The following is a 24,231-nucleotide window of genomic DNA, read 5'->3' as shown; positions in this document are numbered from 1 at the left end:
GTGGGTGTTTTCATCTGCCACGTTTGGCTGCGTGGATGCAGACATCGAGGGCTGTTGAATGTTGTGGGGTAGATTTAACCGAGACTGTGATTTTTGTCAAGTGCATGTAATGAAGAGAGTGGCAGGCCAAGGTGTTGAGAGTGGATGAAAGAAAGGCATTCTGTGGTTGGTTGACTGCATTGTGTTTAGGTTTAGAAAATCAAGAAGTACTCTACATTTTTTATGGTTTCCTTTTAATTGATCTTATAAATTTCTGCAAATAAATAATGTAATGAATCCTAGAGGTCACCTTAAAAAATCCAAAAGCTGTATGAGCTTTTAGGAAGAGAAATAAAGAATATACATTGTAAAGTAAAAAAAAAAAAAAAAAAGTAAAAAACAAAACATAACATATTTAATCAGTGAATATGATTTCCTAGTAAAATATGTTTCATGACTTCATATAATTCTGACAAGCTTAGATTTATAGATTGCAAACGTAAAATATTGAAGTTGATAAATTTTATGATAATAAGCTACTTATCTTTTTTACATTAAATCCCAGGAAGGAGGGCTTTTCTTTATGATAATCGTGTAGGATAGAGTTTTATTCTTATTTCTTAGTCTCAACGTGATAGTTAGGAGGCAGGTTCTTTTTTTTTTTAATTTATTTATTAATTAAAAATTAGCAAACCAAATAAAACATCAACATATATAATCAGTAATTCACAATATCATCACTTAGTTGCATAGTCATCATTTCTTAGAACATTTGCATCAATTTGGAAAAAGAAAAAGACAATAGAAAAAGAAATAAAACGAACACAGGGAAGAAAAAAAAAGATTGTACCTACTATACCCCTTACCCCTCGCTTTCATTGATCACTAGCATTTCAGACTAAATTTATTTTAGCATTTGTTCCCCCTATTATTTATTTTTATTCCATATATTCTACTCGTTTGTTGACAAGGTAGATAAAAGGAGCATCAGACACAAGGTTTTCACCATCACACAGTCACATTGTGAAAGTTATATCATTGTTCAATCATCCTCGAGAAACATGGCTACTGGAACACAGCTCTACATTTTCAGGCAGTTCCCTCCAGCCTCTCCATTACATCTTGAATTACAAGATGATATCTACTTAATGCATAAGAATAACCTCCAGGACAACCTCTCGACTCTGGAATCTCTCAGCCATTGACACTTTGTCTCATTTCCCTCTTCCCCCTTTTGGTTGAGAAGGTTTTCTCAATTCCTTGATGCTAAGTCTCAGGTCATTCTAGGGTTTTTCTCAATCCCTTGAGGCTGAGTCTCAGCTCATTCTGGGATTTCTGTCCCACGTTGTCAGGAAGGTCCACACCCCTGGGAGTCATGTCCCACGAAGACAGGGGAGGGTGATGAGATTGCTTGTGTTGGCTGGAGAGAGAGGCCACATCTGAGCAACAAAAGAGGCTCTCTTGGGGGTGACTCTTAGGCCTAAATTTTAAGTAGACTTGACCTATCCTTTGTGGGGTTAAGTTTCATATGAACAAACCCCAAGACTGGGGGCTCAGCCTATAGCTTTGGTTGTCCACACTGCTTGTGAGAATATCAAGAATTCAACTTGGTGAAGTTGCATTTCTCCCCATTCTCACTATTCCCCGAAGGGGGCTTTGCAAATACTTTTCCATTCACTGATCGAATCGCTCTGGGATTCATTGGGGAATCATTCTGGACAAACTAACAAAATCTTATGTCCTACCTGAGATTCCAAGTACTTATGGTGTTCAATCAAACTGTCTACATAAGTTATATTAGGAAATGCACTAGTCAAAATATAAATTTTGTAACAAACATTTTTTGCTTTAGTCTCACACATAAGGTGACATTTTAAAATATTAATTACCATCTATTTTCAGTACCCTGCAATAATGACATTCCTTTGTTCTTCCTCATGCAAAAACATTTTTAAAATTTGTACATTTAGTCACTATTATTATATACTCTAGGCATTCCTAGATTATACCATCTCAATCTTTAACATCTATCTTTCTTTCTGATTTCATTTATGTCCCCAGCCCTCCTACCTCTATCAGTCTCACATGCAGCTTCATTCAGTGTTTTAACATAATTGTATTACAGTTAGGTAGTATTGTGCTGTCCATTTCTGAGTTTTTACATTCAGTTCTGTTGCACAGTCTGTATCCGTTCAGCTCCAATTACCCAATATCTTACCCTATTTCTGTCTCCTGATGGTCTCTGTTACCAATGACATATTCCAAGTTTATTCACTAATGTCAGTTCATATCAGTGGGACCATACAGTATTTGTCCTTTAGTTTTTGGCTAGTCTCACTCAGCATAATGTTCTCAAGGTCCATCCATGTTGTTACATACTTCATAAGTTTATTCCGTCTTAAAGCTGCATAATATTCCATCGTATGTATATACCACAGTTTGTTTAGCCACTCATCTGTTGATGGACATTTTGGTTGTTTCCATCTCTTTGCAATTGTAGATAATGCTTGCAATGTCAGGTCATATGGCAATTCTATATTCAGCTTTTTGAGGAACCGCCAAACTGCCTTCCACAGCGGTTGCACCATTTGACATTCCCACCAACAGTGAATAAGTGAGGAGGCAGTTTCTTTGATTAGCAATCTCATCTATAAATATTTTTTATTAGCTGCTTTTTATCAGGAAAGAGAAGTATGTTATAACAATTGGAATGAAATACCCTAATATCCAAGTGATTCCCTGATTTAAAAATACCTATTTCTGATTTCATATTTTTTTCTTTTCTGTTAAGAAAAGGAAGACATTTTTGGATTCTACACGTTCTCAGAATATAGTATTTTTACTCTTCCTTCCTAAAAATGTTAGGGTTCTTTTGTTATTGTTTTAGGTTATACCCCTTCAGTTGTGAATTTGAGGTTGTTGTGGATATATAGGTAATAATATTTTGCATGTGTGTTTTAAGCTTTTCACTGTAGTAGTGTATATACAACTAAAAACTTCCAATATTAGCCACTTCCAAGTGTCAGATTCAATGGTAAAGAGCTGAGCAGGAGCAAGAGTTAAGAATTTTCTCTCCCCATTGAGCTGTCTTCTCTTTTCCTAAGAGATCTTGTTAATGGAACTATTTCTTGTAAATTTCCAGCTTGCAAAAGAAGAGTGGTCTCAGACACTGTGGATCAACCTCAACATTCAGTTTCTCCAGGAAGGAATCGAAGGTTTCCTCAAGGCTCTGAGAAAGCTACCTCGGCAAGTCCGCAGTTTATCGGTGGCCTACTATCTGGAGGCAAAAATGAAAGCATTCAAAGACTCGATTCCTTTACTTCTTGACTTGAAACACGAAGCACTAAGAGACAGGTTTGTTTTGTCCTCAAAACTGATGTGAAAACATAAGAGCAGCTTTTAATTTAAAGTATGTCTATCAATTTACTATCTTTGCTTAGATCCAATGAAGAATAAGTTTCACACCAATTGTTTCTATGCAGAAGTGTCTATGAAATTATCAACCACAGGATTTTCTAAAGAAAAACTCTCAGGTTTAAAGTGGTGTTTTCAGTTGCTTCATTTGAAGGTTTAAAAAAAAAAAAAAGAGCAAGAGGTCTAGATCAATACCATTCAGTAGAAAAGCAATGTGATGCACATGAGTCATTTCAAATTTTCTAGTAGCCACATTAAGAAAAGTAAAAAGGAACAGGTGAGATTAATTTGAATCATGTAGTTAATTAAGTGTATCCAAAGCATTATCATTACAACTTGCAATCAGTATATAACATTACTAGTGAGCTATTTTACATTCTTTAGAAAAGATACTTCAACACAGGTGTATGTTTTATATTTTCCGCACATCTCAATCTGGACTTGCTCCATTTCAGTTGCTCAGTAGCCACCATATTGGATAGTTTAAAGGAAGAGCCAGTCCCGGGCCTGGGGTCTGTGATTCTTTGGATATGTTTTCCCATAGGAAGTGATTGGAGGGAGCTTTGTGAGCTACATTCTCCCTGACTGCACCTCTCTTCCTCTGTTGTATTTCTCAAAGCGTGGATGCATTGTTATGTAATGGCATCATTTGGCTCCCTTCCAGTCCTTCTCATTACATCCAGGAAACTGTCTTTCCTAAATGCCTTTAACACCCCTCTTACACTCCTGAATATCCCTTTCAACAAAGGGCAGGCCACAGGCCCAGGTGAATCAGGCTCTGAGCCTGTTTGTCTGCTGGGTACACCAGGCACTCACTTTTAGCTTTGCTTCTTCTGTTTCCTTATCTATAAAACTAGGTAGAAGTAAATGTTTTCTAGCTAAAGTTCCCTGTTGTGTGATTCTTAACCCAGTGTTTCCAAAACTTCAGTTATTCTACACCATTTTTGTCATATCTGAGTATCACCTATACTATCATTATTTTGTATTTTTCTTCCTATTGGCTCATTTCTCTTTTACCAAAATGAATATATTTTGAAAAGTAGCTTCCCTACCAATATAAATGGAAAGCCAAAAGCGCTTGCCATAAATGGAAAGTAATTATATAAAAAATATTAAATTTTAGCTCAAAGCTGTTTTCTGTCTCTTACCTCAGGGCCCACTCTCTAAAAAAGGTGAGTGTAGGTGAGGAGATGTTAAAGACACAACAGCACCAAGCTGAAACTATCTCTTCGCTATGATTCAAAGGTTTGGAAAGGAAGCAAAAAGGAAATTACTTTCTCCCTGGGTGACTGCTATTTAATATGAATCTGTGAACCCTCTAACCCACTAGTAGAGGTATGATAATCCTACTTTTTATCAGTTCCTGTGCTAGCCCTGGTAATATAAAAATAGATCAAACAGCAGATTTTCTTTCCAACCATTTCTGTTTCTTTGTGGGTTTTTACAACAAAAATCAGGAACTTTACATTTACTCCTTCTATGGTGGGTACCTACCATTCTACCAGTCTCCAGCGCCATGTGTAGCTGTTTTACTTCCTTCATTCCATAAAAATGGGCAAATCAGCAAGCCAAGCATGAACCTTAAATGTAGCCGAGCTGGGTCAAGAGCAGAGCTTCTTAATGTGTCTATTATGCAGAGTTCTGTCTGGATCATCCTATCTGAAGTAGACTTCTTTTCTTTCTCAGTCACTCTAGTTTCTTCATAGTACTCAAAACGACTTGTAATTATTTAATGTGTAGTTTTTTTTGTTTTTTTTTATTGACTCTGTTCTCCATAGGGCCTAAGTTCTTTGAGGATAGGAGCCTTGCTTTCTTAGTCTCTGTTACACCCCAGCTTCTCTCATTCTACCTGGCACAGAGTCAGCTCAGTAAATATTTATGGATTATATGTGAGTGTGTAATTTACATGAGGTTTTCAAAAAGGATGAATGATCCAATAAAGGTTAAGTGTGCTGGTCTAAGGATTATAATAGGAGCAGTTTCTAAAAATTACAAATGTGTATGTTTTCTTAGATGATTGTGATGACTAGTCTGTATGATATCATGCTAAATGTTGTTTCCTTTATTTAGGTCTGGTGGCCAGTAGGGCTTTGGAAAACTGTGAAAATACAGTTCCAATGATGCTCTCATATTTCATAATTCCATTGCAGGAAGTTTTTACCATAGGGTTTGTCCAGTGATTTAAAGGTAAATAATAAAATTCATCATTAAATTCAGTTGTCATAATTATTTAAATGTTGTTGCCCTTTCAGGCATTGGAAAGAGCTTATGGAAAAAACTGGAGTATTTTTTGAAATGACTGAAACATTCACCTTGGAAAATATGTTCGTTATGGAACTTGACAAACACACGGATGTTCTCAATGAGATTGTCACAGCAGCTATCAAGGAAATCGCCATTGAAAAGGTGAAGCTAATTTTAGTTATCATAAAAGAGTCTGTAAAAATGTATTTTTATTCCAAGGGAAACATATTTGTTCTAGTACCTGTTGCATTTGAGTAATAATAAATTGTTATAGACGTGACTAAGGACATGTGCTGATTTGAATCTGTTATGTACCCCAGAAAAGACTGTGTTCTTTTAATCCGTTGATATGGGGGTAGACTTATATTGTGGGTAGGACCTTTTGTTATGTTGTGTCAATTGAGATGTGACCCACCCAATTCAACGTGGATCTTAATTCTTTACTGGAGACCTTTATGAGAGGATAAAAGGCAGAAAGACCAAGAGAGAGAGCTTAGAGAAATGCCCAAAGAAGCAAGAAGGACCCACAGGAGATAAGAGAGCCATTGAAACCAGAACCCAGTAGAGAAGGAGTAGCAGACATTACCATGTGACTTCCCACATGACAGAGGAACCCTGGATGCCAGCAACCTTTCCTCAGAGAAAGTATCTTCTTCTTGATGCCTTAATTTAGACATTATCATGGCTTTAGAACTGCAAATTTGTAAACTATTAATCCGCATTGTAAAAGCCAATCCATGTCTCCCTGACAATGTGAGGCCTGACTCCTCAGGATGAGTCTGGTCCTGACACCATGGGATCAACAATGCCTCCTAGACCAAAAGGGGGAAAAGATGTGTAATGAAATAAGTTATCTATGGCCAAGAGAGATCAAATAGAGTCCAGAGACTGTTCTGGAGGCTACTTTTATGCACGCCCTTCAGTTAGAGAGTGCTAATTGCCATGGTCTGCTAAACCCCAACCAACATCACTCCTCTTGACTCTTAAGAACACCTAGGGCTCGGCCAGAGACTCTTTAACGTTTTCATGCACTAGGTTTGCCTTCTTGGAACCTGTAATTCCTGAGGGTTTCTCATTCAGATAAATCCTGAAACCCAGAGGGAACAGCCTCTCCAAGATTATCAATTAATTTCGTTCCCCTATCCTTAAGTGTGGACATACCTTCTCAACATGAAAAAAGTCAGAATGGGCATTGCCCCAAAATTGCTATAGATTAAGAGAAGGATTAAGGAAGGAGGAGGTATAGCAGAGAAAATGGGATTTAACAAACAAGTGTGGTTGCTGACTCACTATACTTACATTCCTTCTAGTTCCAATGTTTTGGAGCAGCTAGAAGAATATATCTGATGGCCCATGACAGACTCTGGGATCTGTTTTGTAACTATTTGTTGAAGTGTGCTTTGAAAATTATTGCTTTTTTCTTTCTTTACTTTGTATATATGTTATATTTTACAATTAAAAAAAATTTTTTTTTTAAGCCAACCCATGTCTGGTATATTGCATTCCACAGCTTTAGCAAACCCAAACAGAGCATATATGAAAAGCCCAAGCTAACATCTTATTCAATGGTGAAAGACTAAAAGCTTTCCCTCTGAGATCAGGAACAAGATAGATGCCCACTGTCACCATTATTATTCAACATTGTATTGGAAGTTCTTGCCAGAGCAGTTACGTAAGAAAAAGAAGTAAAAGACATCCAAATTGGAAAGGAAGAAAGAAAACTTACCCTGTTTGCAGATGATACGATCCTTTATGCTGAAAACCCTTAAAAATCCACAATAAATCTCCTAGAGCTAATACATGAATTCAACAATGTGGCGGGCAACAAGATCAACACCAAGAAGCCAGTAGTGCCTCTATTCACAAATAATGAGTAATTGGGAGAAGAAATCAAGAAAAAAAATTCCATTCACAATAGCAACTAAAAGAATCAGATATCTAGAAATGCTAAGTCTACTCAAGGATGTAAGGTGCTTTTATACAGAAAACTGCAAAACATCACTAAAAGAAATTAAAGAAGATCTAAATAAATGAAGGACATTTTGTGTTCATAGACTGGAAGACTGAACATCATTAAGATGTCAATACCACCCAAAGAAATGTATAGATTTAATGCAATTCTAATAAAAATTCCAACAACCTTCTTTGCAGAAATGGAAAAGCCAATCATCAAATTTATATGGGAGGGTAAGGGACCCCAAATAGGTAAAGCCATCTTGGAAAAAATGAATGAAGTTGGGAGGCTCACACTTCTCAATCTTAAAACAAATGATCTTAATAAAAACAGCATGAGACTAGCACAAAGACAAAAATATAGACCAATGGAATATAATTGAGAGCTCAGAAATCAACCCTCCTATTCTAATTTGCAAGCTGCTGGAATGCAATATACTGGAAATGGAATGACTTTAAAAAGGGGAATTTATTAAAGTTTCAAGTTTACATTTTCTAAGGCCGTAAAAATGTCCAAGTTAAAGCAAGGCTATAGAAATATCCGATCTAAGGCATCCAGGGAAAGATACCTTGGTTCAAGAAGGCCAATGATGTTCAGGGTTTCTCTCTGAATTGGAAGGGCACATGGCAAACATAGCGACATCTGCTAGTATTTCTCTCCAGGCTTCTGTTTCAAGAAGCTTCCCGTGGGGCATTTTCCTTCTTCCTCTCCAAAGGTCTGTGGCTGCATTGGCTCTTGTGGCTCTTTCCAAAATGATTCCCTCTTAAAGGGCTTCGGTAAGCAACCCACCCTGACTGGTGGAGACACATATCCATGGAACCCATCTAATCAAAAGTTACCAACCGCAATTGGGTGGGTCACATCTCCACGGATAATCAAAAAGCTCCCACCCAACAATGTGGAACAAGGATTAAAGGACATGGCTTTTCTTGAGTACACCACAGACTCAAACCAGCACCCCTCCCATTTATGGCCAACTGATTTTTGACAAGGTGGCAAAGATTACTTAATTGGAAAGAATAGTCTCTTCTGCTAATGGTGCTGGGAAAACTCAATCCCCATTTGCAAAATAAAAAGGAGGACTTCTGCCTCTCATCATAGATAAAAATCATCTCAAAATAGATCAGAGACCTAAATATAAGAGCTAGAATGATCAAACTCCTCTAATAAAATGTAGAGAAGTGTCTTCAGGACCTTTTGTTAAGTGATAGTTTCTTAGACTTACACCCAAAGCCCAAGCAGCAAAAGAAAAAAAATAGATAAATGGGACTTCATGAAAATTAAAAACTTTTGTGCCTCAAAGGACTTTATTTTGAAAGTAAAGTGACAACCTCCACAAGGAAAGAAAGTATTTGGAAACCACATGTGCCAGTTTGAAAATATTATGTACCCCAGAAAACCCATGTTTTAATCCTGATCCAATCTCATGGAGGCGGTTGTTTCTTTTAATCCTGATTCAATATTGTGGGTTGTAAACTTTTGATTAGAATATCTTCACAGAGATGTGACATGTCCCAATGTGGGTGTGACCCTTTGAACAGATGGGGTTGTGACTCCACCCATTCCAGGAAGGTCTTGGTTAGTTAACTGGAGTCCTTTAAAAGAGGAAACATTTTGGGGAGAGAACAGATGTAGACTCTTAGAGAACAGTTGCTTCAGAGAACAGAGACTCAGATGCTTGGAAATGCTTGGAGCCCAACATATGTTGCCATGTGCCATCCCATGAGATGTTAAGCAAGCCAGAACCTGGAGAGAGTGAAGGGAAGCCAAGAGATAAAAGCCAGCCCTGGAAAAGCAAAATGAGGAACCCTCACAGGAACAGAGGCTGAAAGCAGCAGAGCCCAGTAACAAGGGACCAGCCTATGCCAGCCACGTGCCCTTCCAGCTGATAGAGGTGTTCAGAAAAGCCATCAGCATTTCTTGGGTGAAGATAACCTCCTGTTGGTACCTTAATTTGGACGCTTTAATTTCCTTAGAACTGTAAACTTGTAACTTATTAAATTCCCTTTTTATAAGCTGTCCATTTCTGGTATATTGCATTCTGGCAACTTAACAAACTAATAGACCACATATCCAATAAGGCATTAATATCCAGAATATATAAAGAAGTCCTTCAACTTAACAAGGGGACAGACAACCCAGTTAAAAAAATGGAGCAAAGGACTTGAATAGACACCTCTCCAAAGAAGTTATACAAATGGCCAAAAGGCACATGAAAAGATGTTCAACATCATTAGCCGTCAGATAAATGCAAGTTAAAACCACAAGGAGATGCCATTTTACTCTGATTAGAATGGCTAGTATTAAAAAAATGGACTATAATAAGTGTTGGAGAGAATGCAGAGAAATAGGAGCCCTCATTCATTACTGGTCACTATGTAAAGTGGTCCAGCTGCTGTGGGGAATGGTGTGTGGCACTTCCTCAGAAAACTACGTATAGAGCTGCCATATGATCCAGCCATCCCACTATTAGGTATATACCTAAAGGAATTGAAGTCGGGGCTTGAACAGATTTTTGCACACTGATGTTCATAGCAGCACTATTCACAATTACCCAAGAAGGGAAGCATCTCAAGTGTCCATCAACCGATGAATGGAAAAATAAGTTATGGTATATGCATTGGAATATTATTCAGCCATTAAAAAGAATGAAGTTTTTGTGCATGCAGCAGCATGGATGAACCTTGAAGATATGTTGCGTGAAATAAGCCAAATACAGAAGGACAAATGTTGTATGATCTCACTGCTTTGAGGCAATTAGAATGGGCAAAGTGATAGAGTCAGAATCTATAATATAGGTTGCTGGGGCATGGGGTGGAGATAGGGAATGCGAAGTTGAGTTTTACAATATATAGGGTTCCCATTGGAATGATGAAAATATTTTGGTGGATGGTTGCACAGCAGTGTGGATGCAATTGGCAGCTCTGAAATATATGTCTAAATATGATTAGGAGGGGAGGTTGGATAGTTGTAGTAACAGAATAAATATTAAAAAAAAATTTATCAAACTATGTACACAGTGAACTCTGGGTTAAACCATGGACATTGGATTAATAGTGCAGTTGTAAAAATGTGCTATCATGAATTGTGACGGCTGTTCTACACCAAAGCGGAGTGTTAGTGGTGAAGTAGTGTATGGGAGTCCTGTATTTTATTCACGATTGTTCTATAAAAACCCACAACTTCTCTAATAAAAAGAAAAAAGAAAAAGTATATATTTTTTAAAAAGGAATTGTTGAAGAAATAGAATTTTTGTCTCAGTTAAATTTTGATTGTTTTCTAATGATAGTTTCATTATTTGTTTATTATAGAAATAATGAATGTTCATGGTGGAAAATTGAGAAAATAGACAAACCATTCATTATTCTACCACCTGAAAATAATTATTAATATTTTGTTGTCTATCCTTCCATACTTAAATGTACACACAAGTATACATACATAAACACGTGCACACATATATAGCACACATATGTGTATATACACATACATATCCATATACAACCCATATGTACATCTATACACGTATATGCATAAAACACATGAACATGCGTGCATGTTCATCAAAAACATAAATACATTTCACATACATAAATATGCATATGCACTATCATTTGCCTATGTGTATGTAAATGTATATATGCACAATATACATACATATACACACATGTACATGCAAAACCCCACATATTGTACATATGGATCAGATGTGTTTTAAAAATGGAATCATAGTGGTCATATTTTGTAATTTGATTTTCTTGCTTAATAGCAGAGTAAACCCAGGGGCAAGAGTACAAAAGTGTGCAGACCCTGGAAACAGTCTGCAGAATTTAGACCCTGGTTCCAGCACTCAATAGCTCAGTGGACTTGGCAAACTTCTTCATGTCTGAGTCCTAGTTTCCTTCCATGTAAAATGGAGGCAGTAATAATACCTGCCTCATAAGGTTGTCTTGAAGACTAAATAATATCATGGCAGGTGCTTAATAAATGATAATTATTATTACCATGACAGAATCTCTTCTTATTCAGAAAACTGGAGCAGAACTTCAGGTTGAAGAGTTGGTCAAAGGCATGCTAAGAAACTTGTTGGATTGGAGTTTGGTTTCCTCAATTTATGTGCCCAAATCATTCTTTTTATATTCCTGACCAGGCTGTCAAGGAGATTCTGGACACTTGGGAAAATATGAAATTCACTGTGGTCAAGTATTATAAAGGCACTCAGGAGCGAGGCTACATCTTGGGGTCTGTTGATGACGTTATTCAGTGCCTCGATGACAACACTGTCAACCTGCAAAGCATCTCAGGAAGCAGATTTGTGGGGCCTTTTCTGCAAACTGTTCACAAATGGGAGAAAACACTTTCTCTAATTGGGGAAGTTATTGAGGTGAGAGAAAAGACAAAAAGCTGTCAGAGCCAGTTAATTTCAGAACTTTTATATGAGGATATTTGTACTTAGAAGCTGGTGATCTTATTTCATACATCGTGTGTGTGTGTTTTGGGTTGGTTATAAAGCCCTGGGAGTTTTTTGTTGACTTTTTATTTAGTGATTTATTATTTATAGGAAATGAATTTTTGATTTTTGAATTACTAAGGAGATGTAAATTGTTAAGGAAAGCAATGGCAGGATTCTAGATTTGCATTAAAGAGCCCAGCCTTGCACTCGTCTTGATTCCCAGGACAAGTATGGAATGGATGATCCACATCTTGATTATTTTGGAGTGAGGGGCATATGTTTAGAGAAGTTGATCTGAGTTTTTATTTCAATGAATGTGTTTTTAATTTCCAAGTTTCATAGTTGATTCTTTTTCATTTATCTGTGTTCTTGTTCAGTACTGTCTTGTTCTTGTTTCAAGATTTCTCTTACCTCTTTTATCACAGCGAACATTTTAAACATAATTATTGTAAAGTCCTTTTCAGATTTCTGTATGATTTTTATTTTCTTAGGCAATAAGTTTCCTCTTCTTATTGTCTTCTGACCATTTCTCATGTTTTTTTCTCTGTGCACTGTGATTTTTTTTTAAGTTAGTCTTATATATATTTTCTTTTCCTATGCTTGCTTCACTTTGTCATGTGTGTGTATGTGTGTTTTAAAACTATTTCATTGTGTTTATGTATATGTATATCATAAAATTTGCCATTGTAATAATTTTTAAGTGAACAATTCACTGGCATTAGTTACATTTACGTTGTTGTACAGCCATTACCCGTATCTATTACCAAAACTTTTTCATCACCCCAAACAGAAACTGTACCCTTTAAACAATCACTCAACACTCACTGTCTTCCTTGTCCCTGGAAACCCCTCATTACTTTCTGTCTCTGTTTTTCTCTAGATATTTCATGTAAGTGGAATCATGCAAAATTTTCCCTTTTGTGTCTGGCTTCTTTCACTTAGAATGTTTGCCAGGTTTCTGTATGTAGCAGCATGTATCAGAACTTCATTCCTTTTTATGGCTGAATAATATTCCACTGTATGGATAGACCAGACTTTGTTTATCCAGTCATCTGTTGATGGACACTTGGGTTCCCCCTTTTTGGCTCTTGTGAATAGTGCTGCTGTGAGCACTGATACACTCTCATGTGTCTGTGAAGTTTCTCCAACTTGGCCTGTAGCATTGGGCAGCTTCAGACAAGGTTTTATATTAGGTGCTCTGAATTTTTTTTTTTCCTTTGTGACAAATGCTATTCCCCATCCCTGTGAGCAACCCAGGCTCAACTCACCATTTTTTGTTTGATTTCTTTTCTTTCCTTCCCTGGCCGCAGGCAAGGGGCTTGCTCCTGGCTACAACCCAAACTTTGGGTGATTGTTTCCAGATCAGTTTCCCAGCTTAAGTGCAGCTCAGGGCCTGGCCTCTGGTCATGCAGGGGCTTGCCTCATTTTTGTATGGGCATCTCATGGTTCTGTCTCTGATTCCATTGGATCACGGGGTTCCAGCCTCTGCTTCCTCACTGTCCCAGGCTGGTATGGAAGGTTTCCTTTTTCTTTTAAGTGTAACTTTGTATTTTTAAATACTTAGTCATGCTTTATCCAACATTCCTGTATGTTTGGGTTGGAGAGAAGTGGATATGTATGTTTGCTCTGCTGTCTTTCCTGGAAGTCCTTTGACCTGAGATGGTTTTACTTTGTCCTGAGTTAGGGTGGGACTTTCCTCTGTACACCTAAGGCACTGGTTAACCTGTGCCAGTACTAACGTTGTGTGTTTACAGGTATGGATGCTGGATCAGAGAAAATGGATGTATCTTGAAAGCATTTTTATTGGGGGAGATATACGATCACAACTTCCAGATGAGGCGAAGAAGTTTGACAACATCGATAGAATGTTTAAAAGGGCAAGTGACTGACTTCTTTTTTAGTCTTGAAAGAAAGATGGTTATATGAGATTCTTTTACTTTTGCATTTGCATGTGATATTTTTCTCCATTAGTGTCTTCTAAAATTTCTTCTGTCATAATATATGACTTTAAACTGTTTATTAAAAATTTGTTTGCTATTTAGCTGTTGGTACATGACTATTTTTGTTGTTTATTTGTATTATAAAAATAATGCTTGTTTTTTAAAAAGTAATGCTTGTTTAAAAACTTTAGAAAATATAAAAAAGTAAAAAAAAAGTCTTGTACCATCCTTTTACCTTATATGACCAACTTTAATGTCATGTATTTCTTTTTGTCTTTTATTAAAATATATGTGGATTTAAAAACACAATTATAATCATACCGTGTACAATTTTATTGCTTATAATTTCCTCTTAATATTATGAGAAGTGTTATTTCATATTATGAAACCATCTGAGAAAATATTTTCATGGCTTCATATAATATTCCAGTCCATTGCTTGACCTTAGTTGACTTGATTTTTCTTCAGTAGTTGGGCATTTTGTTGAAATGAAGTCATTTGCATTTATCAATAATGTGCAAGTTGATGCCTAAAGCTTTTCCCATATTTGGGATGAATATCTTAAGATAGATCGTTGGAAGATGAATGGCAGGTGATAGGGCATCCTCATTTTAAAACTCTTCCAGAAGGGGCATGTCCTCATGACTGCCGATGAGACCAGGGTTTTATCCCAGGTCTTCATCCCCTAGTCGGGGTGCTTTGCCACCTGGTTCTGTTGTTGGGTTTGTCATTGTGTTCGTGAGTGGTCAGGTCATGATTTGGTCTCCTTTATCCACTCGAATTTGTCATCATCTTTTTCTTATTCATTTGCTCCGTTTTCATGAACATTTAGAAAAAAACATAAAATATCTATTCATTATTTAAGGATTTGGACATACAAATAATCAAGAAAAAAAAGTAAAGAAAAGGAATAAAGTACCTGTGATCCCATTACTAAAGATGACCACTTTTAACAGTGTGGCCTATTTCTTTGTAGAATTTGTTAAATCGCTTTTAACAATTTGGCATATATTTTTCCAGAATTTGTTATATTGCTGTGTAAGCATAAGCATAAATAGATAAGTACATCCATAAATATATCTAGTACAATATAATTGGCTTTTTTTCATATAACATCTTACACATTTCAATAAACAAACATCAAAATTATTAGTTGTAGCAGTTGCTTAGTATTTCATTGTATGAATTATTTACCTAATTCCCTATTGTTGAAGATTTCCGTTATTTCACTTTTTCCTTCTTTTTTGCTATTATAAATATATGCTGTAGAGAACATTCTACATTGCTCAAAGTAGAATTGCTGGGTTCATTCATTCAACAGTCTTCACTGAGAGCCCTCTGGGTACAGGCACTGTTGTAGGTATCTGGGGCGCATCAGTGAACAAAACAGATAAAAATTCTTGCCCCATGTAGTTGACCTTCCAGTAGAAAGGGGGACGGGGCGAGGGGAAGAAACATCAGAATTGAACAAATTACAAGGTGTAAGTTAGAAGGTGCTAAGTATATAGTTACTTTAAAATGTGGCAGATTTTGCTAAATTGCCCTCCCTAAGGGCTGTGGTTAGGGATAGTTAGTTAGTTTTGTTCTTTGTTGTGCTTCAGTGCTGACAGATGCCTGCTTGGGACGCATAAATGACACTTGTATTTCCTCAGCTCACCGTTTCTCCTCTGGTCCTTGTCCAGATAATGGGAGAGACTTTGAAAGACCCCGTGATCAAGAGGTGCTGTGAAGCACCAAACCGCCTCAGCGAGTTACAGAACATCAGTGAGGGCCTCGAGAAATGCCAGAAAAGTTTAAATGACTACTTAGATTCCAAGAGAAATGCTTTCCCGCGGTTTTTCTTCATTTCTGACGATGAGCTGCTCAGCATCCTGGGCAACAGCGATCCTCTCTGCGTCCAGGAGCACATGATCAAGGTCAGCCGCCCTGCTCTGCAGTGGGAGCCCCCGCCCAAGCGTTGTCACTGCAGTCTGCTTTACCCTGCTCCTCTTCACAGTGATGTTCATCCCAGAGGTTTAGGACTGTCAAGTGCTGCTGGAGATTTTCATCTGAATATACACCGGAACTCACCTGTTGTTTGTTCCTCTTTTTCTGCAGCTCCCAAACAGCATTTTTGGGGTGGGGGGGTGGGGGGTGAGAAACACAAGAACACACGAAGATTAAAATAATAAGCAGAGACAATAAAGGATAATGGTTTAGCATATAGACTATGGAGCCAGATTGCCTGGGTTCAAATCCTGGCTCTATGCTTATTTGCTGGGTGACCTTAGGCAAGTTCTTTAACCTTTGTGGGCATCTTGTTCCTCATGAGGGTAGCCCCAGTAGTTACCAGTGTCAGTGGGCTTCTTATAAAGACTAAATGAGTTAATATTTATAAAGTATATAGGACAGTGCCTTCCTTACAATGTTGATGAAATAATCTCATCCACCACACACGGTGGACATTCATTAATATTTAATAGTACTTGTTTTGTCTCTCTCATTTTTTCTTTTGGAAAATAAAGTCTTACAGATGAAGGTGATTTACCCCCACTCCCATCTGTAGTTCCTCTTCTGCTTTCTAGAGGCAGCCACTGTCATGAGCCTGCTGTGACTCTTTCCACTTTTAAATTTCCATGCTTTTGTATAAACGTGTGGGTATCCATGAATAACAATGAATGGCAGGAAACACAGCAGAGAACAGAGCATGGCCGGATGTCATCCTTGGCCAGCTCTATTTAGTGTTGGCTGAGAGCAGGGTTTCTGGCTGTGTTGAGCAGCATCCCTGGCCTCTCCCCCAAATGCCAGTTGCATTCTCTTCCCCAGCTGTGACAACCAGAAATGCCTCCTGACATTGTCCAGTGGCCCCAGGGACAAAATGACTCCCAGCTGGGAACCACTGTTCTAAAGTAAGTCCTTTATTCCAAATAAAGGAAGCACTTCAGATCAACTGCTTTATTTCATAGTTTCCCTTTAACTAGTGTTGGCTTCTTTCTTTGAATTAAATTCATATTTTTATTACATGGTTTCCTTTCTCAAAGAGGAGGATTAGCATTCTGTTTCCACTTTTATCAATAAATATTTTACTGTTACAGAAAAATGTATAGTTAGAAGTTCTTAATTTACTGTCAGCACCTTTTGCAAAACTCTGATTTTATCCATTTAAGACTGTTGCCTTTCTCTGCTGCTCACTTTTTGATTTGCAGTGCCCTGTTTTTCATAGGGCAGGCTTTATGGGACTCATTTTCCCAAATGTTACCCTGACTAATCATAGTGATAATGACCAACACTGCCAAGTGCAAACATTGTATGCCAGCATTTCACACGCGGTGTCTCATTTGATCTGACAGTTCCATCTTGTAAGTGCCTTAATTATGCTCATTCTATGACTGAGGAAACTTGCTGAGAGAAGAGAAACAAATTGCCCAGTTACCCAGATGGACAGTGGGGAAGCTGGGATTCAACCACAGATTGCTAATTTCCAAGCCCCCGGGTGTTTAATCACTGTTTTTGTCCACCTTTTTAATGTTACACTGGCACATATGTGTAGACACTGCCCCATACCAGCAGACATACTAGCATCCTAAGTGGAGGGAGTCTGTTTTCTTTTTCTTATCCACCACACATCTTGCACAGTGCAGGGTAAATGAAAGTACCCAATTAATGTCAGTTGGATGAACAAACAATTGTGTGCATGAACGTCCCTTTGGTGTGTGATCTTGGTAGACCTGTTGCGGTTCCTCGCATCCTGCCAGTTCTGATGGGGCACTGCAAGCTGTCCTTTGCCTCCAGAATTCAAAATATCACAGCTTGCTCCTTCTGCTGTGTTGCAGATGTATGACAACATAGCAGCACTGAGATTTAATGATGGGGAGAGTGGAGAAAAATTAGTGTCAGCCATGATTTCAGCAGAAGGAGAAGTCATGCAATTTCGGAAGATAATCCGGGCTGAAGGGCGTGTGGAGGACTGGATGACAGCAGTTTTGAATGAAATGAGAAGAACGAACAGACTAATTACCAAAGAGGCTATTTTTAGATACTGTGAAGACAGAAGCAGGTGAGTCACAAATGTGAACATGTGCTACTTTATCATATAGTCACAATGGAGTTTGCTAGTAATTTTTTAAATACTTATAGCAGTTTTATTCATGATTGTAAAAAATTGGAAGCAACCATGATCCCTTCCATTGGTGAATGGGTAAACAAACTCTGGCACATCCCTACAATAAAATTTTTTTTAAAAGCAGTTTTTTTGAGATATATTCACATACCATGCAATCCATCCAAAGTGTGCAATCCATGGCTCACAGTATATTCACAGAGTTGTGTATTCATCACCACAGCAAATTTTAGAACATTTTTGTTTCTACCAAAACAAAAACCCTATGCCCTTTATCCCCCCTTTATTTATTTTTAGATAAAAGATGTATCTTTTCTCAGGAAAACAGAAAGTTAGGGAACCACACTACATTTTACAACCTACATTAATTTGTACCCCCTTTATTATTTACACTTAGCATTGGCATGGTACTTTTGATGCAGTCAGTGAAAGAATATTAAAATATTACTGTTAACTGTAGTCCATAGTTTGCATTAGATATATTTTTTCCATATGCCATCCTATTGTTAACACCTAGCAATAGTTATGTACAAATATAAGAATAATAAGGATATAAGAAATGTAAAAATATTCTTATATTTGTATGATTAACCACAGTTCTCGTCTACAACACTGACTTAATTTTAAGGGTTTTGAGTAGATTGACCATTTCAATTGAGGTTTTCCTTTCTATCAATAGCTACATTAAATGTCTTTATATTATCACCTAGTGCAGTGCTTATCTGAGTTGGGGTCCCCAGTACTGCACTGACAGCACTCCCTGGGAGTAGGTTAGAAATGCAAATTCTCGGGCCCCATTCCAGACTTGTTGCATCAGAAAGTCTGGAAGTGGGACCCAGGGATCCTTGTTTTAACAAGCCCCTTCTGGTGATTCTGAACATGCTCAATGTGAGGTCCAGTGACCTAGGGAACCAACAGAAATCAAGTGTGTAGTCGGATTGATTATGCACATAAGTTAGTCAATAAAGTTGTATAAAGAAAATGTTTTTAATCAAAAATGCCTTTATTTTAGTCTACAAACAACAAACCCATTTTCTTCTTTTTCCATGATAATCATGATTAAATTTTTAAGAAATTGGCTTTTAAAATGCATCTTCTAAGTTTTCTCTTTAACAGGAAACTTAACTTTATAGAATCTAAACATTAAAAGTAAAAAAAAAAAAATTCAATTTTTCTGCCATTATGCAATGAAACAGATTCCAGCAAGTCAAAGAAATCCCGTTATCCTCCTCCAGGAACCAGCATTATGATGTTATTTCCATTTGGCAAAATCTGTTCTAATTTAATAATTGCTTTAATTTCTGACACCAACTGTAATGCTGTTCTGGCTCTGAATACCCAGAATTCAGTGAGGCTTGCAGGTTCAGGGCTTAGTCCTCATCAGAATGCCATTGCTTCAGACACCAGCTGCAAATTCTGGGGGTCCCAGACCACCCAAACTTCCTGTCAACTGGTTTACACCTTTGAGTGTGCTCCACTACCCTCCAAATTCAGTGATTCCCTAGACTCAGAACTCTGAAAGCCCTATATATATATAGGAGTACAGCAAAAAGGATACAAATAAGAAGAGCCACATAGAATGAGATCTGGGATGGTCCCCAAATGTAAAGCTCCTGGGTCCTCTCTATCAGAACATGTCCCTCTTCTGATATGTTGGTGTATATTATCAACTAGGAAAGCTTGCCTGAGCTTCAGTGTCCAGAGCTTTTATTGGGGTTTCATTATGGAAGCAAAATTGATTGAATTAAGGCCTAAGTGGTTGAACTCAATCTCTAGTCCCTCCCTTCCTGGAGATAAGACTGATGTTATGATATGTGGCCCAACCCCACTAATCCCATGGTTGGTTTTCCTGTCTGGTCAGCCCCACCTTTAGGTTACAGGTGTGGTTGGCCCCACCGTGGGTCATCTTATTAGCATAAACTATCTAGTGTGGTCTGGAGGGCCTACCTGTGAGTAACAAAGATACTCCTATTTCAGGAAATTATAAAGATATAGAGGGTATTCTCAGGGATAAAGGCCAGCCCAAATTCCTTGTTATACAACAGCAGTCCTCCTTCCTTCTGCTGTGATTTCCCTGGCAGCAGCAGTTGGATGAATTGGTGGTAGCATTGGAAACTTATCTGCCATTTTCCTACTCAGACAGATATCTGCATTTGTGCGTGCATGTGTGCGTCTCTGTGTGCATATCCATGGGCCTGATATTTCATTATTTAGCCAGAGGGGTCTTACTGTCATTTGCTTACCTGAAGCTTTTAGTTTGCTTTCCTTATTTCAGGTGAAAGAAATAAATTCTTAATAGGATTGTTTCCTTTACCCTTGTTTGTGGGGAAAAATCTCTTAAAGGTGTATGTTTTATGTAGAGTCGACTGGATACTCCTATACCAAGGCATGGTGGTGTTGGCTGCGAACCAGGTATGGTGGACCTGGGAGGTAGAAGACGTCTTCAACAAAGTGAAGCAAGGGGAGAAGCAGGCCATGAAGCACTATGGCAGGAAAATGCACCGGCAAATTGATGAGTTGGTGACTCGGATCACCATGCCCTTGAGCAAAAACGACAGGAAGAAATACAACACGGTTCTCATCATTGACGTGCATGCCCGAGACATAGTCGATTCTTTCATAAGAGGCAGGTAAGGATCCTCCAGGGGCACTGGAGCATCAGGATTCATTCTTTAACCATCTTTGGATTTCTTCAACCACCTGCCCTTCCATCCTCTGTCTTAGTCATCTCCATTTCCCACCTTTCAGCATTCTTGAGGCCCGGGAGTTTGAATGGGAAAGTCAGCTGCGGTTTTACTGGGACCGAGAACCAGATGAACTCAACATCCGCCAGTGCACAGGAACCTTCAGCTACGGCTACGAGTACATGGGGTTGAATGGGAGATTGGTCATTACGCCCCTTACGGACCGGATTTACCTGACCCTCACTCAGGTGATTGCCAGCTTGTCTTTTAGTTTTGACCTACCTTGAGTTTATGCATTTTTCTCTGTACATGACAAAGGTAATTGCAACAGGGTCATCATTGCTTTAAACCCATGAAAGGATTTCCATTTGGGATTGCAATGTTGCAAGTTCAGGAGGTCTCCAAGATAACCATGTTCAGCTCCAGTAATTTGCTAGAAGGACTCAGGGAACTCAGCAAAGCTGTTATACTCACAGTAATGGTTTATTACAGTGAAAAGATGCAGATCAGAATCAGAGGATACAGATGCACTGGGCATTCTCCAGGAGAACCCAGGTGTGGAACTTCCAGTTGTCCTCTCCCAATGGAGTAGTGAGCACAGCTCTTTATTTCTCTCAGCAATGTGTGTCAACACACAGAGTGTTGCCAATCACAGAAGCTCATGAGCTCTCATCTGGTGTCCAGCATTTCTGTTAGGAACTGGATACACAGACATGGGTGGTTGCCCAGTGCCTGACCTTAGTCACCAGCCCCTTTGGAGATCGAGCTGATACCAGGTGGTCCAAAGCCTCTATCATAAAGCACAATGTTAGACTCTTTGGTGTGGCTCAAGACCTCCTGGGTAAACAAAGACACTCTTTTCAGACAAGACAGGACAAGGGGTTTGAGGTCATCTCCCAGGAGCTTAGGGTAAGAAAGCCAAAGCTTTCTTTGAGCAAGGTTTCTCCTTCATTGGCAGATACCCATGTGCCCATGAATGTCTTCTCTGGGTCTACTGGGCATTGCCCTCATGACCCCAGGCGTTTTCCAGCATGTTGCTTAGTCCCTGGTACACTAGTCCCTATATAATGGAGCATCAGTAGACATCAATGGGAAAATGCAGAAAAGAAATGTTTAAAATGGTGACTATCAAAAGAGTATGAACTTATTCATTGTCACTTATGTATACGTTCCACATGTATTGTCATGGTGCTAAACTTGTAAATGACGTGTTTCCTTATGTGAAACAGACAACATGTTTTGCATTTGGCTTATAACAGGCACTGTCCATGTATCTGGGTGGGGCTCCTGCTGGCCCAGCAGGTACCGGCAAAACCGAGACCACTAAGGACCTTGCCAAAGCCTTGGGCTTGCTCTGTGTCGTAACCAACTGTGGCGAAGGCATGGACTATAAAGTAAGGCATGGGTACCACTTTTAGTGCTATCTTATTAGGCAGGGAGCTCAAAGTGGTACATGGCAGGAAGACAGTCTGCCTCACACTCTGTTAAATGGCATGGCAGTGGTTAAGAGAATGTAGTAGATGACCACAATCACAGAACTTGAATGTGTTTTGTTAGCAGCGTGTAGAGCAAGAGTTCTAAGCGTAAATGCTTACCAGAGTGAACATCCAACAGAGATGATAGAGAGGAAGGGGTGATCTGTGGTCAACTGGGGAGAAATGTTTTGACTAACAGAGGCACCACTGTTAAGCTTCAGTCGGTTGGTGCCATTTGGGGAAATGGACTGAGTATTGTTAGATTTTCCAATCTGTCAAGAAAAGCCAGAAATCTGGAGTTTTGCATGAAAGTCCTTGATTTGTTAGTGGGAGATGGGCCATGTGAAGCCTTGCAAGTCTTGCCAGAAAGATCTGTCAGTGGTGGCTAGTTGCTTTTCTGCCTGTCTGAGTATCTCATTGTTTGCTTTAATTTAGAAAATGTATCCATAGATGGGTCACTTGCAATTTATTTCATTCTAGGCCATTGGGAAGATTTTCTCTGGCCTTGCCCAGTGTGGAGCTTGGGGCTGCTTTGATGAGTTTAATCGGATTGATGCCTCTGTGCTCTCGGTTATCTCGTCTCAGATTCAAACAATTCGAAATGCTCTGATCCACCAGTTAACCACGTTCCAGGTGAGGATATGACATTCACATGGATCACGTCCCCTGTATGCAAACTGCCATGTTACCTTCGAACTGTCAGATGGCAGGGCCTTGCCTTTCAGACCGTTTTTTCTATGGGTGAAGATTGGCCTGATTTTTGTTTTAAAACTGAGACAGTCAGGATTCCCTAAATTATCATTATCTTTGAAAATTAAGGACTGTAATATCCCGGGAACACCAAAATAGTTTCAGACATATGTCTTTTAGTTACAGACAGGCAAGGCAATGTTCTCAAATAAGTGATATTCAGAGCCCCTCTTTTTGAAAAATATTTTTTTAAATACAATTTTAATGAGATATAGTCACACACTGTAGAAACCATCCAAAGTATACAATCACTGGCTCACAGTATCACCACATAGTTGTGCAAACAACCCCATGATCAAATTTAGAACATTTTCATTGCTCCAGAAAAGAAATAAAAAATAAAACCCAAATCCTCCCATACTCCTTATGTCCACCTTGATTGACTTAGTATTGGTGTGGTACATTTGTTACTGTCGATGAAAGAGTAGTAAAATATTACTGTTAACTATAGTCCTTAGTTTGCAGTAGGTACTATTTTTCCCATATATCCCTCCGTTTCTAACTCCTTGTCATAGTGTTGTACATTTGCTCTGGTTCATAAAAGAACTTTAAAAATATTTGTATAGTTAATCACAGACATTGTCCACTACAAGATACACTGTGTTATATATTCCCATGTTTTAACCTCCAGCTTTCCTTTTCTGGTGTCTTACATGACTCTAAGCTCTCCCTTCCACCACGTTCACACACCATTCAGTGCTGTGAATTATTTTCACAACGATGTGCTACCATCATCTCTGTCCATTTCCAAACATTTAAATCCAGCACATATTAAGCAACTACTTGCAAAGCCCCCTTTAAAGGAAATGAAACTTGGTGACTTCCCAAGTTTGAGGAAAGCTGACTACTTAAAAAATGAAAATTCCAATCAAAATGCCTTTCAATTGAAATTATCACAGTGAATGAGTTTTGTCTTTATATGTGGTTATGACATTATAATGAGTAAGAATTTTTAGGTTGTTATCAAAACAAAAAGACAAAATTAAAAATCTCTTTAAAAATTCACCCATCTCCCCACTTTGATAATACATTAGATTCAAGTCTGAGAAATCTCCATTAAATTACATCAGATAAATGGGATCAGAATTTGGAGAAACACAATCTTCTGATAGAATTTCCATAGTCCAGAAGAGTGTTCTTTGACACAAAAGACCAGAGCAGCTGGGCCATTTTCTTGCACGAGGAAATGTCCTGAAGTCCCTATGTTCTCCGCTGCTCCTCTCCCCACTGTTGTCCTCT

General features: G+C 38.4%; 1 protein-coding gene across 5 annotated transcripts in view; it reads left to right on the top strand.

The window, feature by feature from the left end:
- Positions 1 to 24,231, top strand: part of DNAH10 (dynein axonemal heavy chain 10) — a 194,076-nt gene that overhangs the window by 71,849 nt on the left and 97,996 nt on the right. For all 5 annotated transcript variants that reach the window (XM_077159595.1, XM_077159598.1, XM_077159596.1 and 2 more), the window contains exons 25-34: positions 3,122 to 3,333; positions 5,646 to 5,799; positions 11,742 to 11,975; positions 13,799 to 13,921; positions 15,667 to 15,900; positions 17,797 to 18,020; positions 20,444 to 20,713; positions 20,832 to 21,015; positions 22,027 to 22,161; positions 22,723 to 22,875. In XM_077159595.1, coding sequence (XP_077015710.1) covers positions 3,122 to 3,333; positions 5,646 to 5,799; positions 11,742 to 11,975; positions 13,799 to 13,921; positions 15,667 to 15,900; positions 17,797 to 18,020; positions 20,444 to 20,713; positions 20,832 to 21,015; positions 22,027 to 22,161; positions 22,723 to 22,875 — 1,923 coding nt within the window. The remainder of the gene's footprint in view (positions 1 to 3,121; positions 3,334 to 5,645; positions 5,800 to 11,741; positions 11,976 to 13,798; positions 13,922 to 15,666; positions 15,901 to 17,796; positions 18,021 to 20,443; positions 20,714 to 20,831; positions 21,016 to 22,026; positions 22,162 to 22,722; positions 22,876 to 24,231) is intronic.

This window comes from Tamandua tetradactyla, chromosome 5, assembly GCF_023851605.1.
Source record: "Tamandua tetradactyla isolate mTamTet1 chromosome 5, mTamTet1.pri, whole genome shotgun sequence".
Taxonomy (NCBI): Eukaryota; Metazoa; Chordata; class Mammalia; order Pilosa; family Myrmecophagidae; genus Tamandua; species Tamandua tetradactyla.
This window is presented reverse-complemented; position numbering and strand designations above follow the sequence as displayed.